Genomic DNA, 27783 nt, shown 5'->3' on the forward strand with positions numbered 1-27783 from the left:
ATCGACTCCAGTTGTAGGAAATTTGCATATATTTCATTCCCACCTAGGCTTTGCATATTCTCTCTCTCTCTCTCTCTCTCTCTCTCTCTCTAACTGAAAACAATGGACAAACGCCCCAAGAAGCAACCCAAAATCACCACTACTTCTGAGTCAGAAGGTTCGGTTTTCTTTCTCCTTCTTTGTCCTTTCCTGTCGTACTCTTTGCTTTTCATTATTTGAGACATTTGCGTTGTGTTATCTTGTGTTATAAAGCAAGGTTTTAAATAGTAATCACCTTGCTTGGTTCTCAGTTTTTCAAAACACTTTTCATAAAATTTTCCTTTCTTATTTTTTTTATTTTTTTATTTTTATTGAATTTTTTTAAATATTTTAAGTAATTTTTTTATTTTTTAGACACACCTAACATAAATACACCTAAAAAGTAAAAAATTGTAAAAAAAAATCTTTTAAAAATTCACTAAATATCAAAAATACAAAAAAAATACAAGATTTCAATACATTTTTTATATTTTTATATATTTATTAATTTTTTAAAATATTTTTTCACAAATTTTTTACTTTTTAGATACATCTAAGTAAGGTGCATCTAAAGAAGTAAAAAAAATGTTTAAAATTTAAAAAATATTCACTAAAAACAAAAAAATACAAAAATTAAAAAAATTAACTTTTAAAAAACTTAATTCAGAAAACTCAAACCAAACGCAATGAATATTAGTAATATCAGGAGGGAGAATCAGTATTCAGTATCTATTACGGTATAATTATATTGAAAGTATGAATATGATTTTTTTTAAATCAATCATCACAAAATAATATATATATATATATATATATATATAGCTATTGAATTGGCCATATCAAATGCTAATTGAGTCGTGAATCTATAGGTTCATTGGTCCGGCTCATAATACAATTTGGCATGGGCTAAGTGAGCCCCCTAGTGGTTTACCGAATAAATTGATAAAGTCGGCATCTCAGACCCACCTAGGGAAACTGGTGGTTTTTTATATGACGACCAGTTAAAGCTAAAGTTTCATCCAAGAGCGTTTTCACACTATAGAGCTTTGTTGGTGAATATTACAGAAAATCACTAGAATAAAATATATGCACTTTGCTTGGTTAGAATTTTTCAAAAATACTTTTAAAAAAAATTTATTTTCTTATTTTCTGTGTTTTTTTTATTTTTACTGAAATTTTTTAATATTTTAAGTATATATTTTTTTAAACTTTTTAGACATACCTAACATAAACATACTTACAAAGTAAAAAAATTGTAAAAAAAACCTTTTAAAAATTCACTAAATACCAAAAATACAAAAAAAAAAAAACGAGAATTCAGTACATTTTTTATATTTTTATGTATTTATTAATTTTTTAAAATATTTTTTCACAAATTTTTTACTTTTTAGATACATCCAAGTAAGGTACATCTAAAAAAGTAAAAAAAAAAAGTTAAAATTTTAAAAATATTCACTAAAAATAAAAAAATACAAAATCAAAAAACTCAATTTTTAAAAAACTTAATCCAAAAAACTCAAACTAAACACGCTGATTAAAATTACAATAAATATAAAATTTATGTAACAAATAAATTAAGTTAAGATACGAAAATATTACTCTTTTTAAGAAGATTCAAATCCTCTACTGTTGGCAAAGCACACAAACTGGTACAATAAAATTAAACTTTTAGCTTGTCCCTTCCATAATACAATCATCCAACCATTCGTTGAGCCACAACAATTTCCTCTTTCACATAGTTGCACCTTTTTGACTATTACACTCATTCATTAAATTGTTATAATTATTCACTTCCACGATTTCTTACAATTTTTTACAACTTTAGTTGAGCATTAAGGCAGGCTTGTTTCGTGAGTTGAGTGGTGGAATTGGACTATTATGGCTGTGGGTCTCACTCATAATATATTTAGTAGTAAAATAAGAAGATAAATTGATAGTTCAAAGGGTTTAGTAGTTTGGTTGGATTTTGGATGTAATTAAAAAAATAATGAGAAAATTGAGTCTATTTTATATAAAAAAAAAATTATTTTATTTTATTTTTAGTTTTTACCAAGTGCACATGTTTGTTTTAATATTTGTTTTCATTTTTTTAATATAAAAATAATTCAACAAGCCTATCACTAACCATCTTTTATATTATTATCAAAGCAAACACACTTTTACTTGATCCCCTTATTAACAATCTTCACATTAATAATCTCTTTACTAATCATTCTCTCACTAACAATTTCATCCAATCTAATCCGCCAAATAAACGTGGCCTAAATGCAAAATACATACGTATCTTGTACATTGATATTTTAATATTAAAATACTATAGGAAAAAAATTATTTTACTTCCATGTGGTATGTCATTATAGCACTTTATCCCATTGTATTTTAAAAATAGTCATATGCTCCCATTTACTTTTGGACTAAAATGAAACTGTTAACTATAGATGTAAAATGATTATAATACTCTTAAATTCTATATTTTTTTTGGTTATTTTCTTTCTTTCTCATCTCTCATACACGTAATTTATAACATCTAATATTAATTTAATTAAATGACAATTCATTATAAATTCTTAATTATTTATTGTAATTCTCAAATTTTTATTATAATTTTTATTTAATTATATTTTAGATCACGATAATCCTAAATATTTAACTATTTATTGTAATTACTAATTTTTTAATCTAATTTTAATTTAATTATATATTTTAGATCATAATTAATCATAAATTCTTATTTATTTATTATAATTTCTAACATATTAATCTAATTTTAATTTAATTACATTTTAGATCAATTCTTAATTATTTTTTATTTTATATTTTAAATCAATTCTTTATTATATTTTATATTTTAGATCAATTCTTAATTATATTTTAATTCACATACTAATCTAATTTTAGGTTTAGAGAAAATGGGGGTAAAATTGTCCTTTTGTTATATTAATTTCATTTTAATTTTTCAGAAAACAAAACTTACTCTAAGAAATGGTGTGTGGAATACATATTCTGGTAGTTTGGATGAAAAAACTAATGGTAGCACTTTAGTTTAAAATCGTATGGAGCTTTTTGACTATATTTGAATGATAAGAGTAGGGCTACAAATAAACAGAACTGTTCGTAAATAGACTCGAGTTCGGCTCGGTAAGAGCACATTCGAATTTGGTTTGTTAATTTTTTTTTTTTTTTTTACGTTCAACCTCGAACTCGAACGCGAACTAGTTAAATTTTTAATAAACAAGCCCGAACATTCTAAAACTCGGCTCGTTAGCTGGTTCGTTTAATATTTATTATTTATTTATTAAATAATGTAAAAATATATATAAAAAATAAAATAAATATGTTATTTATATATTTAAAAATATATAGATAGTACATTTATATAATAGTGGTAAAATATTGACTTTTTTAAAAATATTTTTATATATATTATATATATAAATGTATAATCAAAGTTTTAATATAACTTTAGTCTCATACGCAAGTTTGAATTTATAATTTTTTTGGCTCGTTAAGCCTCGTGAATAGGCTCGAACTCAAGTCAAGCTTAAACCAACTCGGCTTGAGCTCGGTTCGTTAAATTTTTATTGAGCTCGAGCTCCAGTTGCTTGAGCTCATTAAATCTTAATAAACAAGACCAAATATATTAAAGTTTGGCTTGCCTCGGCTCGGCTCGGCTCATTTGCAGTCCTAAATAAGGGATAAAGTACGCTAACCCCAAACTATAAGAAATAAAATAAATTTAACCCAATATTATAATAACCAACAAACCTCTTTAAGGAATATAAAATTGTCGTAAGACTAAAATTAAGTTGCTATTCTCAAATATGTTTAGTCAAGAGAATATTTTTGATATAGGAACTCTCAAATTCAAGATCATTCACTTCACAAATTTATGAGAAACAAAGTCATAAGCACGTGATAATAATTTATACGTATAAACTGATACAATATTTATCTAATATGATCTTTAAAATTTCATAATATGATATGATATGATTCAAACTTTATTTTTGTCATGTGACATGCATGCTTCTCAAAAAGCTATGTAGCTAGTTTTGGATACTAATAGTAATTGTTTGTTTCAAACAATTTTCATATATTGTTCACTGAGAGAAAAAAAATAAAATATTTTAATTACCAATTTTGTGATTTTCATGGGTGGAGCAGAAGTAAGCAGTAAGGAGTGGGATTTCAGAAACATGACAGAACAAGAAGAAGATCTCATCTACAGAATGTATACACTCGTCGGAGAGAGGTATATAAATTAATTAATATATGATTGGAAAACATAAAATGATTTACAAATAAAAAATTAAACAATTTTTTTTATTAAAATAATGCGATAATACTTTTCTTTTTTTTTTTTAATTTTAAATATGTGTCATTTATGAACATTTGTTTTTAAAATGATTATAAAAAGAATAAATATAAGAGCACACTTATTTTTACATCTATTTATACACTCGTCTCACTATGGGGGTGTAAATAGGTATAGAAATGTGTGATTGTAGCATTGTTTATATAAAAAATTTATATAATTTTTTTTAATTTGTATAGCGTTATTGTTGGTATATATCATATCATCATTCACAAACAATTTTTTCTTATAAATATTTTAAAAAATTAAATTATTTATTTAAGTAACTCACTTTTCAATTAATTAGGCGTAATATAGTCGGCCACCATGACTCTTTTAAGAGCTTAGTCTCATTGGGAAGGCCATAGGTTCAATTTGATGCTAATTTAATAACTAATAATTGACTTCCGCTGGTCAAAAAGAAAAAGTAACTCACTTTTCCAATTATGTAGCAAACTAACCAACTTTTTTAAAATACAAATTCAAAATGAGATTTTACCGTTAAATTGTAGGTTTAAAATGTAATTTCATCATGAAATTACACCTTGAAGATGTGATTTCATAATAACATGACCCACTGGTGTCATAAATGTAGATCATGTCAATATAAAATCACATTTTAAACTTATGATTTTAAAAAATCAATTAGTATGATAAATAGTTTGAAAATTTTAATTATTTTCATAAATAATTTAATTTTCTGAAATACTCAAAAAAAAAAAAAAATCCACTAACACCATTGTATATATATAATTTTTCAATAATAAACCATAGGGGTGTTCGCGGTTCGGATTTGGACGGTTTGCGGATTGAACTTTTTTCTTCAAAAATTTATTTTTGAGCCTTATTTTTTTTCCATTTTGTAAATATTTATTTTGGGCCATTTTCTTCCCATTCTCTGAAATGCTCCAACATTAATAATTAATGAATTAAAACTTATAAAATTAAAAATATAATAAAATCAATTCGTAACACAAACAAATCATTCAAATCATAAACTAACACAAACATATATTTCAAAATCCTAAATTATAACTTCATATTCATTAAGGAATTTAAAATTCCAAATCACACTTCATCCGAGACAAGTTCAGTTATGTAACAATAATAATATGATCAGTATTTATTTAGTTTCAGTTGATATAATACTATTAGCAAATGTAATGCTAGAGTAAGTTCAAAAAATAAAGGGTGTTTTGTTCTGGACAAAAATATCTATGTGGGATATAGAAATGAAATCAATAGTTAAGATAAAAAATAAATAAATAAATAAGTAAAGTGCGGGCGGTTTCTTGCGGGTGCAGGTTAAACCTGCAACCTGCCCGCAACCTGCAAAGATACCATATTTCAAACCGCATCCGCCCATGTTGTATTTGCGAAACCGCCCATTTGTATGCGAATTGGGTGGGTTGGACGGTTTTTGCGGATGGGATAAACCGTTGCCCATTATGTAAATAAATTTCATTTCTTAAATGTGGTAGCTATTACGTTATGTTGAATTTAATAGTTACATATTAATAAATAAATAGATTTTGTTAAATGTGTTTTTAACACACATATTAAGAGAATTAAAAGAATTGTATATTCTGCATGAAAATAAAGTGCAATAGACACCTAACTAGCCACATGGATAACATGCGTAAATCAGTTTTTTTTTCGTTTGTTTTATTTAATGTAAATAGGTTGATAATTTAAATTGAAAATAAATCAAAAGATTATGATTTAAATTGATCAAATTAAAAATTTGTAATTTATTTTGTTACAATAGTCAAACTCTAATATATATATATATATATACTAACAGTAAACCCATACTATGCACGAGATAAAAATAATAAATTTAATTATATTTTTTAAATAAAAATTTAAGTGATATATTATTTATGTTTCAACGTTACACTAATAACATATTATTTATGTAGAATATTTGATATGCTGTTAATCAAATTTTTTAAAATTTATTAATGTAATAAAAACATAATTTTACAAAAATATATATTACATTTTAATATAAACCTTTGAAAGTAGTGTTTGTGCCTTTAAAACTTGCTAACATATTAATTATACATTGAAAATTCATCTTAAAAAATTTAAATTTAAGCTAGTAAGATGTTTAGCACGAAGTGTTTAAAATACTTTGAATGTGAGTTTATATTAAATCTTAATAAAATATTTATCATTCTTTATTTAATATTAAAAAAATTAAGTTCTACAAATTACAAATTATAAAAAAAAATAGCATTATTAATTCATTACTTGAATTTTATTTATTCATTTTATTAAATATACTCAAGTGTAAATTAAATATACTCAAGTGTAATTCATTATAATTTTTTTTTTTTTTTTCATTCGTGGGTTTTATTAAATATACATAAAATGTGGTGAAATATGTATTTATAGTTCAATTTTGATGGAATATTTTTACCTTATCACATAAATTTAGGGGTTTGTGGAGTGTACTTTTTGTTTTTTTGGACTAAAAAGTTAAGAAAAAAATATGGATGTTTGGGTTAACTTTTTGACTTTTTATTAAAAAATATGTATTAAAATATTGTATAATTAAATGTGTAGGAGAAGATAATTAATTAATCCGTACGGTTGCACAGTGCGTCGGTTGAAAAGGATATGGGAAAAGATTGCCTATTTTTTGGCCTTTGATTGGACGGTATTGTTCGGCCTGTGGAGACCCACCACGGGTCCCATTTTTCTAATCGGAACCGCTCAATGTGTAGAACTCGTCGAATACTATATTTTGTAAAAAATCACATTCATTGGATATCGATAGCTATCTGATCGTGTTAGTTTTTTTTGTCACATGTTAACTATAACACCATCCATTTTTTATACAAAAATGTTTTGATCATATAGTTAGCGATATCCGATAGAAGTTATTTTTTACAAGCATATAGTACTCGACAAGTTCTACACATTGAACGGTTCCGATTAGAAAAAAGGAACCCATAGTAGGCCCCAATGGGCTCAACTTTACCATCCAATTTAAGAATGTACACATGTAATATATATTTTTTTTCCTTTCACTCCTGTGCTTTGATGTCTGTACATACGCTGCCATGCGTCGGCTGATTTGTATTTAACATTATATATATTAATTCTTTTATATATTTTTTTTGTGAATAATGATAACTTTTTAATTTTTTAAATAATTTTTTAATTTTTTATCTTTTTTTAGAGGTGCCAAACTTGGCCTAAGTTTATTCGTGATATTATATTATGGTTGAGATATTATATACCTTTGATTGGCTTCTTTTAAAAATGGATGTCTTATCTAATATAAACTCAATTTTATATATAAAGAAAGTAATTTATTTATTTATTGGATGAATTACACTAACAGTCCTTATAATTTGATGCTTGTGACACTTTAGCTCTGTTTGGTAGGGCTTATTTCTAGCTAATTTTAGCTTTTAACTTAATTTAAACTATTTTGATGTGTTTGGTTCAGTTTAACAATACAGCTTATAGTTTTTTATAAATTAAAAATCAACTTATTCTTTGAGTGGGGGAAGCGAAGCTTAATTTATAAGTCAAAAATCAGCTTATATTCACAGTTATAAGTTATAAGCTGTTAAACTATAAACTATAATCACTTTCCCACAGTTCTACCAAACGGGGCCTTCGATTCCTAACTTTTTAATTATGATATATTTAACCCCGAAGTTTGAGTCTTGTTTCAAATAAGGGCAATTGAAGATATCATTAGATTTTTCAAAGGCAAAATCGTCAATTTTATAAAACATAAACTAATTTGATAAAAATAAATGTCAAAAAAATATTTTTGAATTTTTTAAAATTAAAACTACCCACTAAAAATAAAATTATGTAAAATTGATAAATCTTTTAGACATTTATTTATTTTTTATCAAATTAGTTTTCATTATGTGTTTGGATGATAATCATGTAATATGTGATTATTTTTATTTTCATTAAATTAGTTTTTATTTTTTCAACAGTCAAATATGGTGACAACGTTGATATCATTATTAAATTAATCCATTAAATAAAAAAATCCAAAACTAAAAACATTTCGTATATTAAATATATCAATTACACATTAAAAGCCTAACAACCATCCATTACATGATCAACATCCATATACATAATAAAAATCAATTTTGTGAAATAAATAAATAAATAAATGTCTAAAAAATTTATCAATTTTACATAATTTATCTTTGGTGGGTAGAAATAATTTTTCAGAATTTTAAAAAAAACAATTGTTGTCAAATTAGTTTATATTTTATCAAATTGACAATTTTGCCCTTGAAATTAAACAATGGTATGTTCAATTGTTCTTATTCGGAACAAGATCGAAAATTTAAGGTCAAATGTGTCACAATTGAAAAGTCGGGGACCAAAGTGACATGACCCCCAAATTATAGGGACTGTTAGTATAATTTGCCCTTATTTATTTAAGAGAAAATTGATAATAAATCCAATTTAAGGAGATTATAAGGCATTAGGTCTAATGAATATTTTTTGTTGGTGAAAGATCCACATTTTGTGAAATAATTTGGTGAAAAGTCCTGAATGATATGTTGTTTCCAATTTTACCCATTGACCTTTTTTTTATATTTTATTTGTTTGACTTTTCGTTGATCATCTATTCAAATTTATATTTGGCTATTCAAATTCTTTGTCTATTTGTTCAAATATTTTGTCTACTTGTTCAAATTTTATATCTATCTGTTCACATTTTTTAACTATCTATTCAATTTTTTCTCCTATCTGTTCAATTTTTTCCCTAAATTCTATCTAACTAAACCAATCTAAGCCTTAAGTCCCATTAAATGGCATCGGCTACATGAATCATTCTTTTCTACTCAACTCTATTTAAGGCTATTTCGTTAGTCAAATTAAGGAGATTCATATATCTATTCACTGCATTAGTCTACGTCAATCTAGGTCTACCCCTTCCCCTAACACTATCATCACTATATCATCTCTTCATTATTACTTCTATTAGTCTCTGTTGTATATGACTAAACCATCTCAATCTATTCTCTACCCATTCTCGAATATACTCAATCATAACTTTGTCTTTTGTAGTCTTACCACACATCTACCTTAGCATCTCCATCTCAGCAACACTCATCTTATCTACATGTTGTTTCTTAGTTACACAACATTCCATCACATACAACATCGTCGGTCTAATAGTCGTTCTATAGAACTTCTCTTTTAGTCTAATAGATATTTTTTATCGCACAGTACTCCACACGCATTCTTTCACTTAAGTCACCCCGCCTTAATTCTGTGAACTACATCCGCTCCAATCTTCTCAATCATTGTGATAATCTATTCTAAATAACGAAAATGTTTACTCTTAGGTAGTCATTGGTTCTCAATCTTCACTTCTCCTTTACTTCTATTGTGATTGTTATTAAAATTACACTTCATATACTCTGTTTTAGTTCTGCTTATTCTAAATCCTTTAGATTCAAATGTTTTTTTCCAAATTTCCAACTTAGTGTTAACTCATTTTCTAGTCTCATTCACTAACACGATATCATTTGCAAAAAGTATACATCATGGCGCATCATCTTAAATATTACGCGTTAACTCATCCATAACTAAAGCAAAAAGATAATGACTTAAGGTTGATCCTTGATGTAACCTTACAGTAATTAAAAATTCACTCGTCTCTCCGGCAGGCGATCTAATAGTGGTCATCACACCTTTATACATATCTCTGATCACATCAATGTAACATTTCGTCACTCATTTTTTCTCTAATACCTACCAGATTATATCCCGAGGCATTCTATCATTTGCTTTCTCAAGATCGATAAAAATCATATGAATGTCTCTTTTCTTTTCTTTATACTTTTTTATTACTCTCCTTAAAAGATAGATCGCTTCCATTGTTGACCTATCGGGCATAAACCTTAATTGATTCTCTAACACTTCTGTTATATCTCGCAATCGACGTTCCATCACTCTCTTCCACACTTTCATTGTATGGTACATTAATTTGATTTCTCTATAATTGTTGCAATTTTGGACATCTCCTTTATTCTTATATATTGGCACTAAAATATTTTTCCTTCACTCCTTTGAAATTTTTCTAGTCAACAAAATCTTGCTAAATAACCTAACCAACCAAACAACTTCCTTCTTATCCAAACATTTTCACGCTTCAAAGGTATATCATCGGGTTAATTTCATCTTCTTAAGTGCAAACTATATTTTAAAGTCCCTAATCCTATGATAGAACCTATAGTCATGGTTTTCTTTATTACTGCCTACTTCCTCCCCTTTTGACCCATCTCCATGTTCTTTATTTAACAACTTCTCAAAATAGTTCTTTCACCTTTCTTTAATCTCTCAAATACCTTAAAGCCCTCACCTTTGATGCACTTAACATAATTAAAATCTCTTGTTTTTCTCTTTTTTATCTTAGCAAATTTGTATATCATTTTCTCTTCCTCCTTACTATCTAATCTAGTATATAGGTCATCATAGACTTTCAACTTAGTTTCTATCACTACTTTTTTAATCTCCTTATTGGCCAATCTGTAGCACTTAAAGTTTTTCTTAGTTCTACTATTTTGTCACTTTTTAAAGCTTTTTTTTTTTCGTCTTTATTATCTCTTGGACCTCCTTCCTCTACTATCAAGTTTTCCTAAAGTTAGGTCTCTTTCCTTTCGATTCTTCAAAAACTTCCCTTGAGATTCTCCTCATACAATTTGCCATCGAGTCTTACATAGTTTTAGCATCATCTTCTAAGTCCCAAGTACATTCTTTATCCATTTTATTATTAAGGGCTAGTTTGGCATGTTTCAAAAAAGTCAAAAAGTCACTATCCTATTTAAGTCACATCATCTTATTTAAGTCACATCACTTCTCTAACACATCACTTCAAACCCAACCCATATTTCATAAAAAGTCAAAAAGTACACTTATTTAGATCATCTCAAACAATCCCTAAATGTGTCTACTTTATCTCCTTTTAGGTCCTAACATCTAGTTTTGCAATGCCATTATTTTTTCGAGCTTGGTATTGCCCTTTGAAGCATAAATCTAGTGTCAAAATCTTATGTTAAGATGTCAAGCTCTCTCCAAGGACACAACGGATCCGAGCGGCTTTTTTACGTATTGGTTGTCGACTACCTAACACACAATCCTCATCCTTTACCCAAGTTTGGGACCGGCAGAGTTGTTAATTTTTCCGTAAGTTCTATCTATCTATTCAATTTTTCTTATCTGTTAAAATAACAATTTCTTATTTGTTATTCAAATCTGAAAGCCCATTTTTCCTATTTGTTTGAAATTCATAAACTAATTTTTCTATCTGTTGCCATTATCCACCACCAACACTCAAATATTACACAAAAATTCACAAACTATTATTATCTATTCAAAATTTGAACAGCTTTGTGCTATATCTGTTTCATCATCATCATCATCATCATCATCATCATTGTACGGGGAGCAAATATTCCGGCGTGCCCGTATTCCTTTCTTCCGAGCTCCGTCGATATCCGATCACCTGCGAGCAAATAACGGTGAGCTACCCGGCGGTGTGTGGCCGGAAAAACCCTCCGACGGTCAAGTTAGCACACACCTTAGAGGGAATAGAGAGAAGGGAGAGAGTGTTTGAGTGTAGGGATTTCTTACAGAGTGTTCGTCTCGCGCATGGGGGGCGCAGACATGCTTATATACCTACTGACCCCCATATCCACTCCCTGTCATCTCCTGACACGTGGCTCTGCTATCCCATCTGTCAGCATAAACCATGCCATTCGTCACCTAATCTCAACTGCCCGTCATCACAGCTGGAGCTCGGCAGCCGAGCTGCCCTACCTCGGTCATACCATGCTTCATACTTCAAGCGCCTAACCGGATAAACACACGGAGGACCGGGCTAAGCGGCATCCCGGCCGAGCCTAGCCCGGATACTTACTTTGATCGGCCTTCCTGCCGATCATACGGTCTCCTCGGCTGACCACGCCTTTCCGGGCACCGGCCACTCAACTTCCTCGGTTGTCCATGCCTTCCTGGGCGCCGGTCACTTGGCCAATCCGGCTTTGGCCATCCTCGGACCGAGCTCCCTGGTCCGACCGAGCACTGCCTTACCGAGCAGTCTTTGTCCGGTCCGGGGTGACATTCAGCCCGTACTCTGCCCGGCCAAAATTCTGGCAGTCCACTTTGGGCAAAAAGTCAATCTTCTCGGACCCATGCACCGTTGGGCCCTCAACTTGCTCGGCCGTTACCTCGGCCCAACTCCAGATCACAATTCACCCTCTCAATTGCCCCTTAATTCCGTCCGCGAAAGCGTGACTGGGATTACTCACTTCGACCGAGATAACATTTCTCCGGTCGTCAAGACGCCAAGCCTTCACCGAGCTAATCTGCTATCCTTCCCCGGTCATGTTCCTCGGCTTACAGCCTTTTCAAAAGAAGCTCGGCTGGCTCTTCGTCTCTTCATCCCGTCGCTTCAATCCTGACGTAGCCATAAATGGGGACACGTGGCGAGCTCCCATTGGTCATCGAGAAGCCAACCCGCCGTTCTTGTCAGATTTTGAATTTGGGCGGTCTCTTTCGCCTATGCAAACTCGCCCCCCATCGTTCCATTTCTTCCTACTGCTGCCTCCATTTCTGACGATTCTGAAGCTCAAGCTCGACTGCCATTCTTCGTGATTGTGGGATTAGGCCCTGCCCTTTTCTAGTAAGTCATTCTACCTTTATTCTGTTGCCATTTTCTTTTATATTACACACATTAGGGCACAAAAACGTAGCTTTTAGGGCTTAGATCATAGAAAACGTCCCAAACCTCCCACTGTTCTTGGTGTTCTTCGTCTTCTTGAAGAACGCTGAAGAACTGGGGTGAACCGGGCTCTGGGTCTTCTTTTGATCCAAAAACCAACCAAACCGGGCAAACAACATGTTTGTTTCAACCATGGAAAAAACCGAGATAACCAAAGGACTTGGTCGCTCAACCGGGCTAACATCAGGTCTGCTTGGGCGACCGAGCTCCTTAATTAGACAACCGAGGTGGTTTGGCACCCTTACTGACCGAGCTGAAGTCTAGCTCCTTTTGCGAAACCACGCTCACTTACACTTGCCATCCTTTTCCTGCAGAGTCCAAGGGGACCACTGTCATTCCTGAACCTCTCAGGGCCGAGCTGTAGCAATTTATCACCGTGCCCATCCCATCAACCGGGCTATAGTAAGTCGGCCACAAATGGGGAAATTCCGCTTCCTAGTGGATACTCCGGCCGCACTAGCCGCTTTCAGAGAGGAGTACGGCGTCCCGGCCGACGTCCATCTCGAGCTGGCCGAAGAAGAGACTACGCCTTGGGGTAGGGAGGAATGCCCCTTCACCGTGCTGTCCATTGTCGAAGGGGGCCTTCGTTTCCCTCTTAACCCACTGATTACCGAGTTCTTACGCCGAACCGGGCTAGCGCCAACCCAAGTGTCCACCAACACGTACAGGATAATAAACGGCGTTCATGAGCTGAACAACCGGTTAGGCATTAGCCTAGGTCTAGCCGAGATACTGAGGCAATACACGATGGGCCACACCGGTGATGGCCTAGCTTACTATTTGAAAATAAGACCGGGCAAGGAAAAAATCATAACCGGCACCCCGGATAAAGACATGCACGACGACGATTTTTTCTGGGTGTCCGGCAACTACGAAACAGCCGAGGTACCGGGCTGGTTTATAAACAAAAGCTTCGGTTCTTCATGTAAGCCGCTCAACTTGCTCGGTTGGTCTAACTCTTTACTCTGCAACTAACCGGTTTTCCTATTTCCTTTGCAGCAATCCAAGCCTTACAAGCCAACTACCAATTTCCAAACGTCGAGGCAATTCGGACCGTGCTTCGGTATCAACACCGAGATTGCAACGACTTACTCGGCTACACCCCGACTTACAGGTATTCTGCTCCGCGCCGGAGTAGAGTAACTGACTTCCTCAGAGCTCCTTCGCCATCTCCAGATCCAACCCTACCAGATGTCCCATTAATCCGGTTAACAGACGAGCAAGAAATGGCCAAAAGATCTCGGATCAAAAACCTTCTAACCGCGACCTCAGCCAAGATACCAAGTGTCGCCACCTACTCCCCGGCTGCCGGTCAATCGAGTGCAGCCGTGGTAGCCCTTGCTTCTCATACTGCCGGGCAATCAGGCAGAGAAGGGCGCCGGGCTGGAAAAAGACCAAGGGCAGATCCCTCTGCCGAGCTCGTCGCCGAGCTGACAACCGAACATCCAGTTGAAACTCCTGCCCCCGTGCCCGCATGGCGTCCTCAGCTGAAGCACCGGGGACAAGACATCCCGGCGACGGCTTCGATCAAGGCTGACAAAGAACATTTGCTCGCCTTCGATCTCTCCAAAGCATTTCTCCTACCGGGCGACGTGGTAGGCAGCGACCACGTCCCTGACACCCGGCTGGTAAAATCCTCAGTAAAGTCCATGGCCAGGGTAAGTCGGCGTTCTTCTGAAAATTTCACAAAGTGTTTGCCCGGTAATTTTTCTTCTCGGTCTCCTTTCTAATCTACTTCGCTTTTGTGCAGGCCATTCAAAAACAACATCTTGTCTTGGAGCGCATCCACAGGCTTCGGCAAAAGGCTAACGACACAGCCAGCCAGGTCGAGAGCCTCCAAGCCGAGCTCGGCCGGGCTAAGGCTTCCCTTGAGATGGCCAATGCTGATAATAACAGGCTGCTAGGTCAACTGAATGTTGCCGAGAAAAAACAAAGGGAGCTCCAGTCCGAGGTGGACACCCAGAAGAAGGCAAAGAGGAAAGCTTGTCGGGCTGCCAACAACGCCGGCTTCAACGAGGCCGAGCAAAGCTACAAGAAGCAGGTCTTTGCAACCCAAGACATCTACTTCAAGGCCGGTTGGAAGTCCGCCTGCGAACACCTCGGCCAAAGCTCTGACACCGACGTATTTGCCAACCCTCCTCCAGCTTCGCTACCGGTCTACCTCGTGCCTTATGCAAACGACGTCTTCAGCGCTTTGCAAACTGAGGCCGAGGAGGGACTTGAAGAGGGAGGCGGCGAGACAGATTCCGAGGAGGAGGAGGCCGAGGTGCCAGAGCAGCCCGGCAACGATGAGCACGGCGCCCAAGAAGCAAGCCAAGCAATTGACCTTGATGCTGATGCTGCCGAGGATGAGTTCACCAATCTTTCCCCCTTAGGTTAGGTTTCTTTTTCCTTGTTTTTGTATTTTTGCTTCCAACTCTTTTGATGTAACCGGGCTTGGTCCCCACCTTTTGTAATGAATTTCTTATCAATGAAAATTTCAAATTTTTGCCAAGTGTTTGCACGACTGTAATCAGTTCTGTCTTCAGCAAGACATCTCGGTATAACTCATAGCTTGAACACTTTGTCGACCGGAATACATAACACGGTCGAAGCACTTCAGCAGAACAAGACAAATACATGAACCGAAATAACCACCTCGGTTGTAACACAATCGGACAAATCAACACTTCCAATCGGAGTATAACATCTCGGTTGGGTATCCTATGTTGGCCAAAACACCAACTCTTCCAACCGGAGTGCATCATCTCGGTTGGGGATCCGAAGTTGGACAAAACACCAACTCGTCCAACCGGAGTACATCATCTCGGTTGGGAATCCGAAGTTGGACAAAACACCAACTCTTCCAACCGGAGTACATCATCTCGGTTGGGGATCCGAAGTTGGACAAAACACCAACTCTTCCAACCGGAGTACATCATCTCGGTTGGGGATCCGAAGTTGGACAAAACACCAACTCTTCCAACCGGAGTACCTCATCTCGGTTGGGGATCCGAAGTTGGACAAAACACCAACTCTTCCAACCGGAGTACATCATCTCGGTTGGGGATCCGAAGTTGGACAAAACACCAACTCTTCCAACCGGAGTACCTCATCTCGGTTGGGGATCCGAAGTTGGACAAAACACCAACTCTTCCAACCGGAGTACATCATCTCGGTTTTAAACATTAAAAGAACAATCCAAGTGCTAGTGCTAGGCGAAATTACTTCTATAAATTGACAACAAGAATTACATTCTGCTTTGCAAGCCAAAAAATTTCTTTACAAAAAGAGGAAAGTAAAAGCTTAAAAATAATACAGTTTCAAGTTGGCCGCATTCCATGGCCGGGGTATGGCTCTTCCTTCTAGATCCTCCAAGTGGTAGGCCCCCTTGCCAGCCAGACCAGTGATCTTGTAGGGTCCTTCCCAATTTGCCCCTAGTTTGCCTTCTCCTGGCACCAGGGTGTTGCCCATAATCTTCCTCAAAACCCAATCTCCAACTTTGAATGGTCTGGGGTGCACTGTCTTGTTATACTTCTTGGAGAGCTCTTGTTGGTAGGCGGCCACATGGATGAGGGCTTTCTCCCGGCGCTCTTCCGCTAGGTCCAGCTCCAAGGCAATAGCCTCGGCATTTAGCTCGGGCTCAAAACTCTCGGTTCTGAGGGTGGGCATTTCAACTTCCAAGGGTACGACCGCCTCCATGCCGTAAGCCAAAGCAAATGGAGTTTCCCCGGTTGAACGTCGCGGGGTTGTTCGGTATGCCCAAAGTACACTGGGTAATTCCTCAGCCCACTTTTCCTTGGCCTTTTCCAGCCGTTTCTTCAACCCATCCAGTATAGTCTTGTTCGATGCTTCGGCTTGACCATTGGACTGCGGGTAGGCCGGGGTGGAGTTGTAGAATTCTATCTTCAGATCTTCACAAAATCCTCTGAATAGGCGACCGTCAAACTGGGTGCCGTTATCGGAGATCAAAATCTTGGGGACGCCAAACCGCGTGACCACGTTCTGCCAGACAAATCGCTTCACGTCTTTCTCTTTGATGGTTGCCAAGGGCTCAGCTTCAACCCACTTTGTGAAGTAATCTGTGGCCGCGATGAAGAATTTCCGGTTGCCCGGTGCTGTTGGCAGCGGTCCCACTATATCTAGCCCCCACATGGCGAAAGGCCAAGGACTGGTGAGGGGAAGAAGTTCCCTGGCAGGCTGGTGGATCTGATGGGCGAATTTCTGGCATTTTTCGCACTTACGGACATATTTTTGCGCGTCGGCCTGCATGCACGGCCACCAGTATCCCTGCGAAATAGCTCGGTAGGCCAAGGACCTGCCCCCTATGTGGCTGCCACAAATGCCTTCATGAATTTCAAACAAGAAGGCCTCCACACTGTTCGGGTGCACGCACTTAAGATAAGGACCGGTGAAGGACTTCTTATACAACGCGCCAGATGGAGAGAGCCAAAACCGCTCTGACTTCACCCGGATTTTGTGTGCTTCTTTCTTGTCTGTTGGAAGAGTCCGGTCTCTGAGGAACAAGATCAAGGGGTCCATCCATGAAGGACCTAGCTCGGCGCAGAGTACATCCGTCTGCCCGGCGTTTTCAATGCTCGGCCGCGGAAGAAAGTCAATCAACAGGGGGTTTGGAGACGTACTATCTACCATGGAAGCGAGGCCGGCGAGTTCATCAGCCCGGCTGTTTTCTTCCCGGCCAATCCGTTGGACTCTGATTGCCTCAAACTGCTTGATATGGTCCCTGACCAGAGCTTGGTACTTCGCCATCCTATTGTCCTTCGCTTCATAAATCCCTGAAACTTGGTTAACCACAAGCTGGGAATCACTGTATACCAGGAGCTCGGCAGCCTTCATTTGAATTGCGCTCTTGAGTCCGGCGAGAAGCGCCTCGTACTCAGCCTCGTTGTTAGACGCCGGGAAGCCGAGTGTGATAGAATGCTCAATGGTTAGGCCGTCCGGGGATATAAGAACAATACCTAGGCCGGCACCATGGCGGTTGGACGCTCCATCAACAAAAAGCTTCCACATGTCCCCCACAAAAAGCTTCCAGCAGTCAGATGGGTCCTGAGAGTTGCGAAGGGCAATGGGATCACAACTGCTCGGCTGTGCGGTGTCAAGTTTGGTGTTGACCGGTTCAAATTCAGTGCCCCTTGGTGATTCGACACCGGACTCAGCAAGTTAGTCTGTAATGCTCAAGTCTGTAGGCGAATCATCAAGTCCTGAGCTGTCTGGAACCATTCCTTCCCCCCTTGATGATTCGGCACCGGACTCAGCAAGTTGGTTCAGAATGCCCAAGTCCGTAGGCGAATCATCAAGTTCTGAGCTGTGTGGAACCATTCCTTCCCCCCTTGGTGATGCGGTACCGGACAGAGTGGATGGGTTGGTGATACACAACTCCGTCATCGCATCGCCGGGTGGTATTACCGTGCAAACTGAGGGAGCTTCGATGGTGCGCGCTAACTCCGCGGCGCTACCTTCTTCAGCTGGTTGTTCCTCGGTTGGCATTGTGTGCGTCTCATCATCTGCCTCGGCAATGTCGACCGGGCATACCGGATGAGTGCCAGGTGAGAACTCGGCAACAAAATCGGCCAAGGTTTGGGCTTTGATTGCGGTGCGCGGCTAGAACTTCACATCGAACTGTCCCAACTCGACCGCTCATTTTAAAATTCGGCCTGAAAAGTCTGCGCGCTCAAACAAGGCCTTGAGGGGAAACTCGGTCAGTACGACGATGGTATGGGCGTGAAAATAATGTGCCAATTTCCTCGAAGCCATCATCAGTGCCAACGCAAGCTTTTCCAGCGGCAAGTACCTCCTCTCAGCCGGCAGCAAGGTCTTACTTACGTAAAAAATTGGGAGGTGCTTGATTCCTTCAGCCCGGACTAACACCGCACTTATTGCGTGCTGGGAGACGGCAAGGTAAAGGAAGAGTTCCTCACCGGGCTCTGGTGTAACCAACAGCGGCGGAGAAGACAAATAATCCTTGAGCTCGGCCAAAGCTCGGTCACACTCGTCATCCCATGAGAATTTTGACTTCAATGCTTGAAAGAAAGGGCGGCAGCGATCTGATGACCGGCTTATAAATCGATTAAGCGCGGCGGCCATCCCGGCCAGATGCTGCACGTCCTTAGCCGAGCGGGGCTGCTTCAACTCTTGCACGGCTCTAATCTGAGTAGGGTCTGCTTCGATGCCTCGGTTCGTGACTAAGAATCCCAAAAATTTCCCGAATCCCACACCAAAGGCACACTTCGAGGCGTTCAAGTGCTGCTTGTGCTTCTTCAGAATGGCGAACATCTCGGTTAAGTCGGACAAATGGTTTGCCTCATGTCGGCTCTTTACCACCATATCATCGATGTAAGCCTCCATTGTCCGACCGAGCAAAGGAGCAAACATTTTGGTCACCATCCTCTGAAAGGTTGCCCCGGCGTTTTTCAAACCAAAGGGCATAACTCGATAGCAGAAGAGCCCCCTTGGAGTCGTGAAAGAGGTGATCTCTTGGTCAGGCCCATGCATGGCAATCTGGTGATAGCCGCGGTACGCATCCAAGAAACTGAGCCGATTGTGTCCAGCCGTCAAATCCACTAGCTGGTCAATGCGCGGCAAAGGGAAGCTGTCTTTTGGACAAGCTCGGTTGACTGTCTTGTAGTCGACACAAACTCGCCACTTTCCATTCTTCTTAGGCACCACTACCGTGTTGGAAATCCACCGAGGGTAGTGCACTTCCTGTATTGCTCGTGCCTCAAGCAAGTTCTTTACCTCCTCTGCTACTACCTCGGCGTGATGCAGCGCCGATCTCCTTGTTCGCTGGATGACTGGCTTTGCTCCAGGGAAGACATTGAGGTGATGGCAGATAAAGCTTGGGTCAAGGGCAGGCATGTCGTAGGGCGACCATGCGAAGACTTCGATATTCGCCATCAAAAACTCAATCATCTCGGTTCTCTCCATGGCCGAGAGACTTGAACCGAGCAAGAAGAATCTGTCCGGCTGCTCGGCATCAATCCGCACCTCAACCAATTCTTCAACAGCCTTGTCTTCGGCTTTGGTGCCAACATCATCCAAGACACTCCGGTCCTCCGGTCCCTCGATCATTTGAACAAATCCTTTGGCGGCCCGGCTCCCGTTGACCGCCACGAAGCACTGCTTGGACATGACTTGATCACCCCAAATCTCCTCGATTGCCCCCATAGCCGAGGGGAATCTCATCACCTGGTGGTAGGTCGATGCTACGGCTTGCATGGCGTGAAGCCATCCTCTTCCAAGGATAAGGTTGTACGTTGAAGGCACCTGTAGCACCCAAAACTCCACTTGCTTGACCACGGATCCCGCTTTGACCGGCAGGATAATCTTTCCCAATGGCCACTCCGGCTGCGAGTTAAATCCAACCAGTGGCGAAGTGGCCGGAGCCAAGTCTGTCTCACGGAGTTTGAGCTGTTTGAACGCATCATAATACATGATCTCGACCGAGCTTCCCTGATCGATCAAGATCCGCCTAACATCAAATTCTTTGACGCGTAGTGTTACTACAAGAGCATCGTTGTGCGGCGTCTGGATACGCTCTAAATCCCTTGAGGTGAAACTAATCACGTCCTTCTCTTCTGTTTTCCCCCTTTTGATGGCAGGCTGTACTGACAAAACTGCCCTCATATGCTCTGCCTTCTTGATCATGCCCCGGAGTTCGCAAACACGCTCCGGTTCCACGATGCCGTGGATGACATTAATAACTCCTTGTGGTGGTCCATCTCGGTTGTCTTGTCCCCTGGGATCGACCGGAGCCTGATTCGGTTTCACGCCGCCATCAATGTAAAGGTCCAGATGCCCGGCCGCAACCAGTTCTTCCAAGTGTTGTCGCAAAGGCAAACAATCCTCAGTCCGGTGGCCCCTCTCCCGGTGAAACGTACATCGATACCGCGGATTGTAGCCCTTTTGTCCATCGCCCAACTTAGCAGGAAACCGGACATACTCCTCGTCTCGGATTTCACTAAGTATGCGATAGATTGGAATCTTGAAAACCGTGGTTATGCCAGTCCTCGCCTTCATTCTTCTGTTTGCGTCCTCAACGTCATCTCGGGGGTAATCATCCCGGTCATTCCGACGTCCTCTACCCTGGTTTTTACGATTTGAACCTCGGTCTGATTCCTCTGCTCGGTCATTTGAGCGGCTGGACTCTTGCCCAACTGCGTGCACTTTGCCTGCTGTCTTCTTATCTGTTCCGACCGGAGTGGCCTTCACGGTGGAAGCTGACGCATCATCCTCTACTCGGATGTGCTCATTGATGCGCTGCATGAGCTGGCCCATGGAGGTCGGCTGGTGCATGGTAAGCGAGTCCCGCAGTCTATGTCCGACCGGGAGACCACGCTTATATTGCGTGATTGCAAGGTTGACCGGGCAATCCAGGATCTCGTTGAAGGTTTCCCAATACCTTGAATTGTATGCCTTCAGTGTGTCGCACGGTTCCATCTTGACACTCAGCAAGTGATCGACTTCCTTTGGTGTTTTTGTGTTGGTTTTGAAGCGCGTAACAAACGCTTCGGCCAACTGATGCCACCATTGTATGCTCCCTTCCGGCAACCTCTCAAACCACTTTAAGCCCAGCTCACCTAAACTGGACGGGAAGATTAGGCACATAAGTCCGTCATTTCGCCTATGTCCGGCCATGACCTGTTGGAAGTGGCTCACATGCATATAAGGATCAGTTTTGCCGTCGTAGAGCGTGAACTTAGGCTGGTGGAAGCCTGCCGGAAGCGGTGTTGTTTCTATTTCCAGGGAAAAAGGGGTGGCACTCAGCCTGGCCAGGTCTGTATCTTCAAATATTGGCACTGCCTAGCGGGGTGGAGGCATTCCAACCTCCTCGCTGGCGTGAACCCCGTAGGAGAGCCGCTGGAAAGCTGGTATTCTCTGAGCTTCGCGCCGGCGAGCTCGCTCCCTTAACACTGCCCGTAGGTCCTCTGACTGAGCAGAATAAGAGTACCTCGACGTCGTCGCCGGACGTGAGGGTTTGTAGGTGCTGTCTTGCGCGCTAGACCTTTCTGCATGCACGTCGGAATCACCAACCTGGTAACTCCTGGTAATAGCTATGGACTGAGTACGTCGCTGACTCTGACCGCCTGAACGGCGGGAGGGGGTGCGCTCACTGCGGTCTCCCACTCCAGCTACACCTTTCCCTTTGAAATGTCGCTTTAGATCCTCCATCTCCACCGCCATTCGCCGGATGACAGCGTCTTGATCCCTCAACTTGCTTTCCAGTCGCCTGGCGTGTGAGTCTCTCCGCCGGTGACCGTCTGGACTCCGTGAATGACCATGACTCCTTCCGCGCTTATCCCGCGCGTCCCCTGACTGTCCTCCAGTGGGCGTCCCCAAGTCAGCCATTGGATGGACGGCAAGAGGTCCCTCTCTCCTTCGGGTATACTCCGGGGTGGCTCCGTCGATGGCGGACAACGGGAACTCGTCGTTGTTCGCCATGGACGGCGATCAGATGAACCTGGAAGACAAGGTTTTGTCTGTCAAGCTTCCCACAGACGGCGCCAATTGTACGGGGAGCAAATATTCCGGCGTGCCCGTATTCCTTTCTTCCGAGCTCCGTCGATATCCGATCACCTGCGAGCAAATAACGGTGAGCTACCCGGCAGTGTGTGGCCGGAAAAATCCTCCGACGGTCAAGTTAGCACACACCTTAGAGGGAATAGAGAGAAGGGAGAGAGTGTTTGAGTGTAGGGATTTCTTACAGAGTGTTCGTCTCGCGCATGGGGGGCGCAGATATGCTTATATACCTACTGACCCCCATATCCACTCCCTGCATCTCCTGACACGTGGCTCTGCTATCCCATTTGTCAGCATAAACCATGCCATTCGTCACCTAATCTCAACTGCCCGTCATCACAGCTGGAGCTCGGCAGCCGAGCTGCCCTACCTCGGTCATACCATGCTTCATACTTCAAGCGCCTAACCGGATAAACACACGGAGGACCGGGCTAAGCGGCATCCCGGCCGAGCCTAGCCCGGATACTTACTTTGATCGGCCTTCCTGCCGATCATACGGTCTCCTCGGCTGACCACGCCTTTCCGGGCACCGGCCACTCAACTTCCTCGGTTGTCCATGCCTTCCTGGGCGCCGGTCACTCGGCCAATCCGGCTTTGGCCATCCTCGGACCGAGCTCCCTGGTCCGACCGAGCACTGCCTTACCGAGCAGTCTTTGTCCGGTCCGGGGTGACATTCAGCCCGTACTCTGCCCGGCCAAAATTCTGGCAGCCCACTTTGGGCAAAAAGTCAATCTTCTCGGACCCATGCACCGTTGGGCCCTCAACTTGCTCGGCCGTTACCTCGGCCCAACTCCAGATCACAATTCACCCTCTCAATCATCATCATCAATAACTAAAATAATAATAATGAACCTGTACAGTTCTGAGGCATTACAGATCTATTCAATGCTATTACAAATCTATTTCATCATCCTCATCAACAACAACAGCAACATATCAACAACTACTACTATATATATATAATTAGGTCTTGAACATAAACACACAAACATTATTGAAAATGAAGCATTACAACTTCAATATAAACCACCAATAACACTTACAGTGCAAAACAAATTTAATAAATTGACTAATTAAAATTGATATATGCAACTAATAATGACTTCCACACACGGAAAATGCTATAAATTTTAAATGTTATATCAAATAAATGATCAAATATCTTACATGTGTGTGGGGTTCACAAAATTACAAGTCCCACACCCATGTCAGACATTTAGTCATTTATTTAATAAAAAATTTGATATTTCTAGTATTATCCTTCACACACACAAAAAAAAAGCGACTCACAAATATATATATATATATATATATATAAACTAAAATTGCTATCATTCAAAGTGCAATCTTTCAAGTATTTGGGCCCAGCAACACATAGATACCTCTTCATAAGTTAAGCATTAACAAATCTGGGGAAAGTCAGATGGCATTTCATATATATAAATAATATATGATTTTGCATGGAAAATTACATCTGATCAAATCTATGAATAAAAAATATATATATACATATATGATCAAATCTTCAACCCAAACACTATCAATCTATGAATATATGTATAGAGAGAGAAAAGTTGTAGATCTCCGATGGCTTCGAAACGGCCAGCGACAGCGTAGCCCAACGATGAGATCACAGCGTCGCCGGGGCGGAGGTAGTGGTGGATTTCGTCGTTGAAATTGACGGTGAAGGCGATCTCGTCGCTGAAATCGACGGCGATCCAATGCGACGTTGGGCGCCGACGGTACACAACATATACACAGAAGGTGATAGAGAGGAGTCAAGAGCCTCTCCTTGCACGCTCCTACTTGCGCCCGTCCTTGCAGGCCTTCGGGCCTACTTTTAGGCCTAATTTTGATAATCCAAGTCGTTCATATTTTATGATTTATTCAGTATATCATACCTGTAAAAAATCAAGTTGATCGGATATTAGAAAGTATATGTTTGAAAAATTGAACTAAAAACTATTTTTTTAAAGAATTTAATAAACAGTTTTCCGAACATATGCTTTTTGATATCCGATCAACTTTATTTTTTACAGGTATGATATACTGAATAAATCATAAAATATGACGATTCGGATTATCAAAATTGGGCCTAAAAATAGGCCCGAAGGCCTTGCAAGGACGGGCGTAAGTAGGAACTTGCAAGGAGAGGATCCTCATACGATAGAGAGTATTAGGAAATGTACACAATATATATATATATATATATATATATATATATATATATATATATATATATATTTAGGGGTTGTTTAGGATGATCTAAATAAGTATACTTTTTATCTTTTTACGAAAAGATGTGCAGAAAAGTAGAGAGGTGATGTGATGGAAAAAATATAAAAAGCTAAAAAGATGAATTATTTGAGGTATGCCAAACTTGACCTTAGTTTGAGCAAGGATCCTCTAGAGTGATTTTTCTCTAAAGTTTCCTAGAGTGCTATATCGTGTGGTTGACATTTACTGACAAGTCACATCAATTTTTCTGATGTGACTTGCCAATAAATCTCAACCATACAATGTAGCACTCTAGGAAACTTTAGGAAAATTTCACTCTAGAAGATCCTTGGTGCCTTAGTTTGGCCATTTTATAAGAATTTATAAAGTATTTTTAAACATGAATCTTTAACAAAGAAAATCTAAATTTGAACTTTCAAACCGAAGGTTTTTTATTTAATCACAAGTAAAGAATGTGATAAAGAATGTGTCAAACGTAATGAATGTGCCATAAGGAATGCGTCAAACATAATGTTAAGTAATAAAATTAATGAATTTAAAAATATTAATTAAGTCCAAAATTATGCAATTATCTCATTAATCATATTAAAACAATTATGTTAATTAAATTTACATTGCATTATATTAAATTAATAAATTAAAATTTCGTAAAATTTAATTTCTTTGTTATTGGTAGTAAAATCATATTGTACTGTAATTTATATTCAAAAATGAGTTTAATAAGAATGAATTTTAATTTATAAACACAATATTAATAAATTCATTAAATTAAAACTTGTGTACAAACTTATTCTTTAATTTTTGTACGCTCGTGCAAGTGCAAGGGGTTTAATTTTTTATTCTTAAATTTAACCCTTTCATAATTTAAAAAAAAAAAAATTCTAAAAATCATGTCATAACAAAGAAATTAATTTTCAAATATTATCATTCCATTACTTTAATAAAATGTCATTTTACTTAGCAAGCTTGGTATTGAGTAACATAATCATTTAATTATGATTAATTTAGTACGACTCATATTTTTAGTGTAACATTTAAGAATTAAAAATATTTTTTTTCATTTTTGTTAAAAATTTTATTTTAAAATTTATTATGGATGGTGAGGGCTCATGGCTAGCAATCGTAATATTCTTTGAAATCTTGATATCTTAATTTTGATTTTATAATATATTATTTCAAATTTCTTTGCAATTTTCATAAATAAATTATTTTTTCTGAAAGTATTTAGCCCGAGTGTTGATTCACGGAGGAGAAGTTAGATTAATTACAAAGATATTATTTTAAATTTTATTAGTTTAATTTGACTAGTTCATGATAATTTTAAAACTTTTTAAAATTTAAGAATGAATTATAGTTTAATGTTAATAAATTATGCACAAGTCTCAATTCATGCTATGATATATGCTTCAATCAAAAGATAATTTTTAATGAATATCTTCAATTTATAACATGAGTTTATAAATTAAATTGCAAAGGTTTAACCGTTAGCAAAAAAATTATCATATATAGCAAAAACCAATAATTAAATGACACATGTGCTTTTATATTTTTATAAACTCAAAAACTTGAAAACATTATCTACGTTTATGCATAATATTTTTCAGAATAAAATTTTATTTCTTAAAAAAAATTAAAACTAAATATTTTTAATATACAGAATTCAAAAATATAATAGTGTAATATATCCATGTGTATATAAACATTACCATATTGAAAATAAATCAACAAAAATAAATGTGCATTGAAATTAATAATAATTCAAAATTTAATTTACTTTTCATATTGAGGTGATTTGATGATTATTACTATATAAACTAAATAATTAATTATTAATTATATTTAAAATGTAACAATCAATGATCGAATAACATGTGTATTTATGTATTTTGAGAGATTTAAAAAATTAAAAAATTTGTGTTGAGGGTTTCAAAGATCTCATAACGTTTTTGCTTATATTATATATATATATATTGTAGTTTTCCCCTTCTGATTTTTACTTTTAGGCCTCGTTTGGAAACATGCTAATTTAGTAACTTTTTAGCTATTTGGCTAAAATATGAGCTAAAAAAAATTAGTATGTTTGGGATGACTTTTTGACTTTTTACGAAAAGATGTGCAAAAAATAGAGAGAAAAGAGAATCTTTGACTTTTTGGTATGGATTGTTGGCTTTTGAGCTAATTTAGTAATTTTTAACTTTTTAACTAAAAATGAGGGTTCCCAAATGAGGCCTTAATTTTTATTTTTTTTTTGGTTGGTTGGTTGGGAGGGAATTTCTTGAACTAATAAATTTTTTTATTCTCAAAAAAAATTCCATTTTTTATTTTTCATTATGTTCTGGTTTAAAAGCAGAGTATTCATAATGATGATTTTGCAGATGGGATCTAATAGCGGGTCGAATTCCGGGTCGAAAACCAGAAGAAATTGAGCGGTTTTGGATTATGAAACACACCATGAAGGGTTTACCCCAAGAAGAAAATAGTCCAATTAAGAAAGAGCATTCATAAAAAAGTTTTTCCAGAAAATGGTTGTCAAAATTTATAATATTTTGTTAGTTGTATGATTGTGTTTAAGATTGCTATCTGAAGTGTATTAGAAACGAGCGACAAAAAATTTGAGGGATGAATTAGAATTTTCAATTTTATAATCTGAATTTAATTTCATTTTAGTCTCTATTATTTTAAATTCAATACTTTGATCCTTACCCTTCAAGTTTAGTTTTAATTTGATCATTCCATCCAAATTTCTTAATTCTTTCTTCATGTACAGGAAACTTATAAATGTTCTAAAAATGTTAATTTTAATTTTTAACTTGAACAGAATGAACAAATTGAAATTACACTTAAAGTATATGGACTAAATTATTCAATT

At 37.7% G+C, this 27783-nt stretch overlaps 1 protein-coding gene across 1 annotated transcript; it reads left to right on the top strand.

Moving 5' to 3' along the window:
• Nucleotides 1-27585, top strand: LOC114305680 (MYB-like transcription factor ETC3). Its single transcript, XM_028250827.2, has 3 exons — nt 1-157; nt 4183-4270; nt 27290-27585. The coding sequence occupies exons 1-3, from the start codon at nt 103-105 to the stop codon at nt 27417-27419; spliced, it is 273 nt and encodes a 90-aa protein (XP_028106628.1). The 5' UTR covers nt 1-102; the 3' UTR covers nt 27420-27585.
• The last annotated feature ends 198 nt before the right edge of the window (nt 27586-27783 follow it).

This window comes from Camellia sinensis, chromosome 8, assembly GCF_055761805.1.
Source record: "Camellia sinensis isolate YWXY chromosome 8, ASM5576180v1, whole genome shotgun sequence".
Lineage (NCBI taxonomy): Eukaryota > Viridiplantae > Streptophyta > Magnoliopsida > Ericales > Theaceae > Camellia > Camellia sinensis.

Excerpts from the sequence above, each read along its gene's own strand:
- LOC114305680 (XM_028250827.2), top strand. The coding sequence starts at position 103 with ATGGACAAACGCCCCAAGAAGCAACCCAAAATCACCACTACTTCTGAG. Across the intron at positions 158-4,182 it reads CACTACTTCTGAGTCAGAAG|AAGTAAGCAGTAAGGAGTGG; the intron begins GTTCGGTTTTCT and ends TGGGTGGAGCAG. Across the intron at positions 4,271-27,289 it reads TATACACTCGTCGGAGAGAG|ATGGGATCTAATAGCGGGTC; the intron begins GTATATAAATTA and ends ATGATTTTGCAG.